Source organism: Malus sylvestris, chromosome 9 (assembly GCF_916048215.2).
Source record: "Malus sylvestris chromosome 9, drMalSylv7.2, whole genome shotgun sequence".
NCBI classification, from domain to species: domain Eukaryota; kingdom Viridiplantae; phylum Streptophyta; class Magnoliopsida; order Rosales; family Rosaceae; genus Malus; species Malus sylvestris.
The window spans coordinates 11560832-11572741 of record NC_062268.1 but is presented as its reverse complement, the minus strand read 5'-3'; the positions used below and the strand labels follow the sequence as shown (position 1 = coordinate 11572741).

The following is an 11910-nucleotide window of genomic DNA, read 5'->3' as shown; positions in this document are numbered from 1 at the left end:
CACGCACCCCTTTTTACTTCTTTCACACCCTTTTAATTTTCGGCCTTCGAATCAGATGAATTGAAAAAAATCAAAGGATAGAAATTAAGCGGGAGAAGTAAAAAGGGGATTGTGGAGAGCACACCCCTTCTTTTCCGTCTGATGCAGTTGTTGGCTTTAGCACCAAAGTCTATGTCCAAAAACTTGCATTGGGCAGGAAACCACTCTAGCTAAGGGTGCTTCTGCCCTTGCTCATCTTCACCGTGATGCTCAAGAAACTGATGATATAACAATTCTAAAGATCACTCTAATCAAGGACCAAAGAAGTTCATTGCAGAAAGCACTTTTCAAAATACCTTGTATGGAAAACATTGCTGAAGCTTACTCCTGAAGAACATAATAAATCTGGTGAAGCAAGCACTTTGAAAATTCCGAAATAACACACGCACACACACAATTGTGCTCAGAATTTATCAAACTGATTAGATCATATATGTTGGGCCAATTTAGAGCAGTTGAAAAAATCGAAATTACAATTAGAAAACAGTGTAGCTTACCAACACGAGCAAATAAAAACATGACAGTATGATAGACACCGATCGAAAACGAGTTATTTAACAAACGAAGAAAACAAGAAGCCTTTGTCATCTAGCTTGTGTTTGTTGTGGAGCTGGAAGGGTATACAAGGATTTCAGTTGTCTGCTAATAAGCTTACTGTTATGCATAGCCAGTTGAAGTTCCAAGTCATCCGACCACCATTGCTCTAACCCGTGAGCCTCCAGAAACTTCTGGTTTCCTTTGGACATCACAAACAGCTTCGCTGCTACTTGCCCGTTGGTTGGACGCACATTCTCTTTGTCGGCATTGGCTCCTTCTATTCCATCATGTTCGGTGTAAGAGCAGCAGATATAGTCACTATTATTTACGTATAAATGAGGAACCCATTTTCCCAAGCCTACGCCAGGATTCTTCAAACCCGAAAAATTTGGTATCCAATTCTTCAATGCAGAACCAGGAGCATTATCCCCCTCTTCACTGCTGACCTTAGTTGCACTGCCCAAAGGGAGCATTGACTTAAACCTCTTCCAAGCAAACCCTGCTTTCTCTCCAATATTTCTGAAGCTCATTGCTAGCGATACGGAAGGCGGGTTGAACAGATGAGTCTCCACATACATCCCTTCTTTGGCTAATGCTTTTCCTACTTGGAGAGCAAATCCGGCCCCCAATGAGTGTCCTGCAATACACACATTACTGCTTCCATACCGTTCAGCAACTGATTTCAAAGCTTCCATAGCTGTTTTGAACCTCACAGAACCCTTCAAGCTCTCCCAAGCAAGAAAACGAAGGTCGTCTTCAATATCCCTTCTCATAGTTGGACCTTTGAGTAATGTTCCTCGAAGTGCTAGAACCACCTTTGGCGCTCCGCTTGGTCTGATAAGTACAAAGTCAGCAAGTGCTGCAGATCGATCCCATTCCAGTATTGCCCCAAATATGGATCCATCTCTTTCATCGATTAAGGTTTGCGACAATTTATACTTAAAGGGTATCCACCATTTGGGAGCTAGAGCATGTGCTTCATCTCTATTCTCTTGTCTGTCGAGTTCAAGCAAATATATTGATTGTATGAAGCACGCGATTACAGTTCGTTTATAATTCCCGTCCTTCCTGTATGAACAGAAATACGAGTCATTTAACAAAATTGAAACCCTACATGTTTCTCCGTCCCCTAAACTACAGCTTCATAAGAATTAATTACTGCATAGCCATATGAGTGAGGCAACATATATACTAGCTAAAATAGAAATATTCAACATGATCTAATCTCAAAGGTTTAGTATAAGTACAACCCCGAACCAATTGCGCCTACATTTGAACCAAAGATAGCATTTGATTAAGCGATTTTAAATTCAGATCACGGAATCAACAATGTCAGAAACATTCTATCTTTATTTGTAATCATGTAATTTATGCTCTTGATATATGTTGCCAAAGCAACCAACAAACACAATCGAACCGGAAAGTCCATAATTTATCAATGTAAACATGGATTAGTAGAATCAAATGAGATAAAACTCCCAAAACCCCAGAAATATAGGATCCCAAAATATAAGAAAGTCCCACTAAAATGCAGCAACATTTGATACAATCACAAATGCACATTGGGTGAATCAGGTGGTGATGGGTCTGTTGACCCTAGAAATTACAAAGCCTACGTGGCGCGCAGGCCGAATATATTCTAAGCTAACTACGTCCTTCGGTGATTGCGGGGCGTGCCAACTCGTCGGCCGAGGCTCGGCCGAGGAGTAAATTTGATGATGCTGCGTTGGGTCGCGCTACTGACTTCTGCGTCTTGCGATTGCGGCCGAGAAAGGAACGCGTCTCGGCCTCTTGGGTTCTCGAGCCTGAAGACAAGGCTGCTATTTCTTACAAAGTTCACGAACCGAATTCGGCTTACAATGTGCCGAATGTAATAACTGTAACACCTCACCTCGCCGAGAAGGCTAATGAGATGACCTCGACCAACAAGGATTCGAAAACCCTTCTCGACCGAGACTTGGATAGGCAGTCGACCGTTCTCGCCGCAGTGCTGTTGATGCCAACGGAAGATACTGCGAGACCGACCGACTCTACAGTGACAGAGCTATCTATGCCGACTTAAGATATCACCGGTTGCTTCCACAGTGCTGTTGATGCCAACGGAAGATGTGTCAGCGAAAAAGGAAAAGAAAAAGATCTCAAGTTGTGAGAGTTTGCGCAGGGCAATTTTGTATTGATTTTTGTGGGGCTTTGAATGGTGCGCAACCCTCCCTACTTATAGTGAAAGTTACACCCGTCCGCTTGATACTCTTGGAGAGTCCTAATTGGACTCTGTCTTGTGGAATTGCATCTGGTTGTACATTCGTCTTATATCCTTTAGCCAAGGATCATATCCCTTTATGCCAATAAGCTTCCCGCCTTGAAATATGCCAATAATATGCATGTATGGCTGACCAACGCCAATCATGCGGCTGATTAAATCCAAATTGGCATCCTTATCTTTATGCATGCGCAAAAATCCATACCAATCCATAACCATTCGCCAATAATCAGTAATGCATTAGGATTCTAATGCCCCACCATCCTACGAATAAATTGGGGTTTTAGATAAAAACTAGGTTTAATAAATTATGATTAAAATCCCAACATTATCTCAATCATAATTTATTTCAACCACTTTGTCGTTCAACGGCCTAAAACCCTGCTCATCCGACGGCCTTGATTGCTCGGGCCGATATTGTAAAAATGGGTCCAAACATTGCCCCCCAGTTTCCTTGAGCTTCAGCCCGTAGGCCGAATGGTTAAGGAAATTAGCTCAGTCGAAGAAATGTACGGTCGAGGAGTCCACTCCATAGCATGACACGTCTTGAATATGATCAAAGAAGTAATAATCTTGGTAGCCTTATGGTCCCCTCAGTCAACACAATGCCAAATGAACTACCATCCCCATTTGTTTTCAGCCACCATCTGTGAGATAGCAACAAAACTGGGGTCGAGGGTAAAGTGGGCCGAGGCCGAGAAGAATTGAGGTCGAGGTCGATAAGAAATGGTCCCTATGAATTCGGCCTGCCTATATATATATATATATATATATATATATATATATAATTCGACCCAGCCGTATATCATCGAAGGATGAAATCCACTCTATTCATAAACTCCTCTCGGCCAAATCAATACCTGCCGAGTCATCACCGAGAGCCACCGTCTAGCACCCACCATCGAATAAAGATTGGTCGCTGAATTCCGGGGAAAACAAATAAAACCACTTTACTTCGTTCGGTCGTAAAAAAAACCTTTGGACACAACCGAACTCGTCGTACTGAGGCCAAGCTCAACAACATATACTGGGTAGCTCGGCCCATGCGTCGGTAATACGAAACCAACTCATTTACCAGCGGAGATCATCGTCGAACAGCAAAACCTTTTCAATACATGACTCGGCAAAAATTTGATGGACCTGCCGAGCTTGGTGAGAACCATAACAAATTGGGCCGAGGTTGATGATTTGGCCGAGACTCCAATTTGTATCTATGCCGAGATTGTTGTGTGAGTGAATGCATAAGGCTGCCATGCACTCACTTTGAGCCGGCCGAATGATTTTTTTTTTTTTTTTTTTTTTTTCGGCCAAAAGCAAATATATATATAAACACCCATACACACACACGGCATCAGGCCTATATAGACACATTCGACCAAAAGCTAATATATATATATATAAACACCCATATATATATAAACACCCATACACACACACGGCATCAGGCCTATATAGACACATTCGACCAAAAGCTAATATATATATATATAAACACCCATACACACACGGCATCAGGCCATAATGATGTTGGCTTGAAATAATATATAAATATATATATATTTGTTGCCCCCCCTTATTTTCTTACGCATCGGCTTGCATAGCCGTATGTTTAAGAAAATAATATATATATTTAACAAACGAAAAGAAAAGTGGCCGAACCATAGTCAGGAGGAGGCCAACGATGCTTTATTCCAAGTCGAGATCTTGTAAAATCTTCAAATTGATTTCGCTCTAGGCCGAATAAAGAATTTCCTCCAAATATTTTTGACTTGGAGAAATATTTTTCATTCTCGGCCGCCGAATGTATTGAACAATTATTATGCCCCCCAGGCATAATTTCGGCTTTTAATTCAAACCACTTAGCCGAACAGGATTTCTCCATATCGGCTTTATTGCCAATAATCATATCAATTGGCGTATTTTCTTGGGCTAGGCCAATATCTTGGCCTCGTTCGTCATTGGAGCATTCCTCTGACGAATCATTTTCCAAGTCAATTTTTGTATCTAGCTCAAGAACTTGAATTTTTTCTTCTAGGCCTACCACACTTTCGGTCTCGACCGAAAAAATAGGTGGCTTTTGTTCTTCGGCCAAATTAACAATTTTCTTAGACCGATGTCTGATTACGGCCGAAGCGAAAAATTGCCCCCCGGCCTTTGGGCCTAACCATTTTTCAAATGGAATTGATCTGTAGTCGGAAACGTAAGGAAAATTTTCTTCATCTAGCCAGACATTAAATCGAGCCCTGTCTTCATTTACCCATTGCCCTTGTAGGATAACAGGAGCTTTTATTTTCAACATGCAAGCGAATGACTTTTGCATCTCTCTATGGCCACGAAGAACTTTTTCTGCTTCCAAAGATTTTTTACATTCCTCATTATGTTTTTTCAATTCCTCCAGGAGCTCGTACAATCGGCTACGTTGAGCCAGATTAGAATCTTGATATATCATATGAACTTCGTAGTATAGTACTGGGTCCCACTGGGCGTGCCAAAATGTTGACCCTAGAAATTACAAAGCCTACGTGGCGCGCAGGCCGAATATATTCTAAGCTAACTACGTCCTTCGGTGATTGCGGGGCGTGCCAACTCGTCGGCCGAGGCTCGGCCGAGGAGTAAATTTGATGATGCTGCGTTGGGTCGCGCTACTGACTTCTGCGTCTTGCGATTGCGGCCGAGAAAGGAACGCGTCTCGGCCTCTTGGGTTCTCGAGCCTGAAGACAAGGCTGCTATTTCTTACAAAGTTCACGAACCGAATTCGGCTTACAATGTGCCGAATGTAATAACTGTAACACCTCACCTCGCCGAGAAGGCTAATGAGATGACCTCGACCAACAAGGATTCGAAAACCCTTCTCGACCGAGACTTGGATAGGCAGTCGACCGTTCTCGCCGCAGTGCTGTTGATGCCAACGGAAGATACTGCGAGACCGACCGACTCTACAGTGACAGAGCTATCTATGCCGACTTAAGATATCACCGGTTGCTTCCACAGTGCTGTTGATGCCAACGGAAGATGTGTCAGCGAAAAAGGAAAAGAAAAAGATCTCAAGTTGTGAGAGTTTGCGCAGGGCAATTTTGTATTGATTTTTGTGGGGCTTTGAATGGTGCGCAACCCTCCCTACTTATAGTGAAAGTTACACCCGTCCGCTTGATACTCTTGGAGAGTCCTAATTGGACTCTGTCTTGTGGAATTGCATCTGGTTGTACATTCGTCTTATATCCTTTAGCCAAGGATCATATCCCTTTATGCCAATAAGCTTCCCGCCTTGAAATATGCCAATAATATGCATGTATGGCTGACCAACGCCAATCATGCGGCTGATTAAATCCAAATTGGCATCCTTATCTTTATGCATGCGCAAAAATCCATACCAATCCATAACCATTCGCCAATAATCAGTAATGCATTAGGATTCTAATGCCCCACCATCCTACGAATAAATTGGGGTTTTAGATAAAAACTAGGTTTAATAAATTATGATTAAAATCCCAACATTATCTCAATCATAATTTATTTCAACCACTTTGTCGTTCAACGGCCTAAAACCCTGCTCATCCGACGGCCTTGATTGCTCGGGCCGATATTGTAAAAATGGGTCCAAACATTGCCCCCCAGTTTCCTTGAGCTTCAGCCCGTAGGCCGAATGGTTAAGGAAATTAGCTCAGTCGAAGAAATGTACGGTCGAGGAGTCCACTCCATAGCATGACACGTCTTGAATATGATCAAAGAAGTAATAATCTTGGTAGCCTTATGGTCCCCTCAGTCAACACAATGCCAAATGAACTACCATCCCCATTTGTTTTCAGCCACCATCTGTGAGATAGCAACAAAACTGGGGTCGAGGGTAAAGTGGGCCGAGGCCGAGAAGAATTGAGGTCGAGGTCGATAAGAAATGGTCCCTATGAATTCGGCCTGCCTATATATATATATATATATATATATATATATATATATATATATATATATATATATAATTCGACCCAGCCGTATATCATCGAAGGATGAAATCCACTCTATTCATAAACTCCTCTCGGCCAAATCAATACCTGCCGAGTCATCACCGAGAGCCACCGTCTAGCACCCACCATCGAATAAAGATTGGTCGCTGAATTCCGGGGAAAACAAATAAAACCACTTTACTTCGTTCGGTCGTAAAAAAAACCTTTGGACACAACCGAACTCGTCGTACTGAGGCCAAGCTCAACAACATATACTGGGTAGCTCGGCCCATGCGTCGGTAATACGAAACCAACTCATTTACCAGCGGAGATCATCGTCGAACAGCAAAACCTTTTCAATACATGACTCGGCAAAAATTTGATGGACCTGCCGAGCTTGGTGAGAACCATAACAAATTGGGCCGAGGTTGATGATTTGGCCGAGACTCCAATTTGTATCTATGCCGAGATTGTTGTGTGAGTGAATGCATAAGGCTGCCATGCACTCACTTTGAGCCGGCCGAATGATTTTTTTTTTTTTTTTTTTTTTTTCGGCCAAAAGCAAATATATATATAAACACCCATACACACACACGGCATCAGGCCTATATAGACACATTCGACCAAAAGCTAATATATATATATATAAACACCCATATATATATAAACACCCATACACACACACGGCATCAGGCCTATATAGACACATTCGACCAAAAGCTAATATATATATATATAAACACCCATACACACACGGCATCAGGCCATAATGATGTTGGCTTGAAATAATATATAAATATATATATATTTGTTGCCCCCCCTTATTTTCTTACGCATCGGCTTGCATAGCCGTATGTTTAAGAAAATAATATATATATTTAACAAACGAAAAGAAAAGTGGCCGAACCATAGTCAGGAGGAGGCCAACGATGCTTTATTTCAAGTCGAGATCTTGTAAAATCTTCAAATTGATTTCGCTCTAGGCCGAATAAAGAATTTCCTCCAAATATTTTTGACTTGGAGAAATATTTTTCATTCTCGGCCGCCGAATGTATTGAACAATTATTATGCCCCCCAGGCATAATTTCGGCTTTTAATTCAAACCACTTAGCCGAACAGGATTTCTCCATATCGGCTTTATTGCCAATAATCATATCAATTGGCGTATTTTCTTGGGCTAGGCCAATATCTTGGCCTCGTTCGTCATTGGAGCATTCCTCTGACGAATCATTTTCCAAGTCAATTTTTGTATCTAGCTCAAGAACTTGAATTTTTTCTTCTAGGCCTACCACACTTTCGGTCTCGACCGAAAAAATAGGTGGCTTTTGTTCTTCGGCCAAATTAACAATTTTCTTAGACCGATGTCTGATTACGGCCGAAGCGAAAAATTGCCCCCCGGCCTTTGGGCCTAACCATTTTTCAAATGGAATTGATCTGTAGTCGGAAACGTAAGGAAAATTTTCTTCATCTAGCCAGACATTAAATCGAGCCCTGTCTTCATTTACCCATTGCCCTTGTAGGATAACAGGAGCTTTTATTTTCAACATGCAAGCGAATGACTTTTGCATCTCTCTATGGCCACGAAGAACTTTTTCTGCTTCCAAAGATTTTTTACATTCCTCATTATGTTTTTTCAATTCCTCCAGGAGCTCGTACAATCGGCTACGTTGAGCCAGATTAGAATCTTGATATATCATATGAACTTCGTAGTATAGTACTGGGTCCCACTGGGCGTGCCAAAATGTTGACCCTAGAAATTACAAAGCCTACGTGGCGCGCAGGCCGAATATATTCTAAGCTAACTACGTCCTTCGGTGATTGCGGGGCGTGCCAACTCGTCGGCCGAGGCTCGGCCGAGGAGTAAATTTGATGATGCTGCGTTGGGTCGCGCTACTGACTTCTGCGTCTTGCGATTGCGGCCGAGAAAGGAACGCGTCTCGGCCTCTTGGGTTCTCGAGCCTGAAGACAAGGCTGCTATTTCTTACAAAGTTCACGAACCGAATTCGGCTTACAATGTGCCGAATGTAATAACTGTAACACCTCACCTCGCCGAGAAGGCTAATGAGATGACCTCGACCAACAAGGATTCGAAAACCCTTCTCGACCGAGACTTGGATAGGCAGTCGACCGTTCTCGCCGCAGTGCTGTTGATGCCAACGGAAGATACTGCGAGACCGACCGACTCTACAGTGACAGAGCTATCTATGCCGACTTAAGATATCACCGGTTGCTTCCACAGTGCTGTTGATGCCAACGGAAGATGTGTCAGCGAAAAAGGAAAAGAAAAAGATCTCAAGTTGTGAGAGTTTGCGCAGGGCAATTTTGTATTGATTTTTGTGGGGCTTTGAATGGTGCGCAACCCTCCCTACTTATAGTGAAAGTTACACCCGTCCGCTTGATACTCTTGGAGAGTCCTAATTGGACTCTGTCTTGTGGAATTGCATCTGGTTGTACATTCGTCTTATATCCTTTAGCCAAGGATCATATCCCTTTATGCCAATAAGCTTCCCGCCTTGAAATATGCCAATAATATGCATGTATGGCTGACCAACGCCAATCATGCGGCTGATTAAATCCAAATTGGCATCCTTATCTTTATGCATGCGCAAAAATCCATACCAATCCATAACCATTCGCCAATAATCAGTAATGCATTAGGATTCTAATGCCCCACCATCCTACGAATAAATTGGGGTTTTAGATAAAAACTAGGTTTAATAAATTATGATTAAAATCCCAACATTATCTCAATCATAATTTATTTCAACCACTTTGTCGTTCAACGGCCTAAAACCCTGCTCATCCGACGGCCTTGATTGCTCGGGCCGATATTGTAAAAATGGGTCCAAACAGGGTCAAATCTACAATTATGTACCAAATTTATCGCCAATCCTGGTTGAAATGATCTGATTTGAGATCCAACAATGCATTTCCCTAATTAATCAACCAATTAACAAAAGCACAAAACATAGACAGGCAAAAACTCTGTTATCTTCTCTGTTCCAAAGGGAGTTTCCTTTTATGTTCCACAAAAATAAATAAAATTCAAAATTAATCATTCATCTCCAAAATTTCATGGGCAAGTTTCTAAATTTCCAAATTTTGTAAAAAAAATCCAAAACTGAAACCCATTCTGCTAAAACAATTTAGCAACAATCCAACATATTTCAAATCTGTAAAGTTCCAGAATTTATGAAAATCTGAAATGAGTACTTACCAACTCGAGTTTAGAAGGTCTCTCCAATTCGGAGAGGTCAAATTGCGAGGTCCGGATACATGGAAAGCGTATGGATGAGCAGCCTCTGCTGCCACAACTTCCTTAGATATCTCCTCTCCGCCGCCGTGCTCAGTCATTAATGCACCGCCACCAGAAACAGCACCGCCTCTTTCTGCTGCTTCTTCTTCCTCTCTTTGTTCTGGGTTTCTTTGCATGATGAGGGGAGAGAAAGAGAAAGAGAGAGAGAGAGATGGAGTGGGGGTACGGAAAAAGGAAGGTGAAGTCTTTGAGTTGGTATCTGATTCGAAGAAGTTAATGGGAAATAGGATTATCGGCTTCCCTTTTAATTTTAATTTAATGATTCGAAACGCCTGGATTTTGTAGGCCTCCAACGGTCATATTACTGGCTATCTCCGTGGGTTCAATATCAAATGACCATATCACCCCTGCTCGATTTCAAGAAAAAAAATATCCTTATTTAAAAACATAAATGTTCAATTCTCGTATAGTGAAAAATTCAAAAATGCAACATATATCATGAAAATAATGTTTATTTTTTTTAAATTTTATAGAAAGAATATAAAATAGTTGGCTTGATTTAAAATCAAAAGCATAAAATGCATTTTTTAGATTGCAATAAGGCCGAAGGATGTTTTGGTCATTTGACTGTCCTTCCTGGAGTTTTAGCGTTTGATTGTACGCTGGATTATGTTGTGTCCCCGGTTAAAGAAAATCAAATTGAATATTGTGAATTTAGGATATCCTCAGGATCCTTCCTCAATGGTGATCCTTTGTTAGATTGTGGGGTCCATAGTGGCTTACTTAATCTAGAAGTTAAAAATATTTGGGAGCCAAGCCAACAACATATGTTGGAATAAAAACAGCCAAATCAAACCAACCCATCTCAATTAGGTTGGAGAATGTTCTAGATTCTGATTCATACACAAAGTGGCGTAGTTAGGATTTTCAAATAATGGGGTCATAATATCAGTAAAAAAAATTTCATTGGACCATTTCGTCGAGCACCTTGTATGCACTTGTCAATTCCTGTCAATATATGTCAAAAGTTTATGCCAACATATGTTGACAACTATTATTATTTGTAAAGGCTTGTCTATGGTGGATACTAGATATGGAGTAATGTTCAAAACTGTCAGGCTTTTCAACTAAAGTATTTCATCAAGCACATAATCGCACAATAGAGTAATTGGAAGTTAGCCCTCGTGGTGAAAAAATTCGGATTTACCACGAGGGTTTAAATCAGATTTTTTCATCACGGGGGCTATCTTCTGATTACTCTATCTACACGGGGACCGGTAATTCAATTTAGCCTAGAAGAAAATAGAAGAAGTAGGAGGAGGAGATTGTAATTTAATTTGCCTTAATTGTTTATAGATGTCAAATATAATACACAAACAAATATACATGCGGTTTTCGAAGTTGTTGGGGTCAAGAACAAGTGACCCCATGTTGGCTCCACTATACATACAGATGCGAGTGAAATGTATAATTTGTATTGAGTTTGATACTTGGTTATAATTCATTGTGACTTGTTATGTATAGATTAGCACCACGTTATAAAATAAATAATCGAAAAATCAGACCGAACTAGAGAGAGAAAACCGAAAAAAGAAAGGGAAAACTTGATATAAGTCCAATTTTTTCAACCAATAGTAAGAATAGTCTAATTTATTAAAATAAGTCCAATTCCTTAAATTTAATTATTTTATTATCAATAATTATCTATTCTATGATCAGATTTATTATAAAAATCAAATTTCTTCATAATTATCTCTTTGATTATTTATTTTTATTTTTATTTTTTGTTATTTCTTGTTCTTCCTCCTGCTTTAAACCACATTTATAGATTTTATTTTTAATTTTTATAATCAACCTATATCACAGGTTAATTATTTTTA

General features: G+C 40.7%; 1 protein-coding gene across 1 annotated transcript; it reads right to left on the bottom strand.

Annotated features, from left to right (window-relative positions):
* Positions 1-448: 448 nt before the first annotated feature.
* LOC126583955 (GDSL esterase/lipase At4g10955-like) lies at positions 449-10338 on the bottom strand. Its single transcript, XM_050248511.1, has 2 exons — positions 9992-10338; positions 449-1644 (listed from the first exon to the last, which is right to left on the bottom strand). The coding sequence occupies exons 1-2, from the start codon at positions 10204-10206 to the stop codon at positions 624-626; spliced, it is 1236 nt and encodes a 411-aa protein (XP_050104468.1). The 5' UTR covers positions 10207-10338; the 3' UTR covers positions 449-623.
* Between the last annotated feature and the right edge of the window lie 1572 nt (positions 10339-11910).

What these genes read in the sequence shown, in the direction of transcription:
- LOC126583955 (XM_050248511.1), bottom strand. Translation starts at nt 10,206, where the DNA reads ATGCAAAGAAACCCAGAACAAAGAGAGGAAGAAGAAGCAGCAGAAAGA. An exon ending in GACCTTCTAAACTCGAGTTG is followed by an intron (nt 1,645 to 9,991) that starts GTAAGTACTCAT and finishes CTGTTCATACAG; the next exon opens with GAAGGACGGGAATTATAAAC.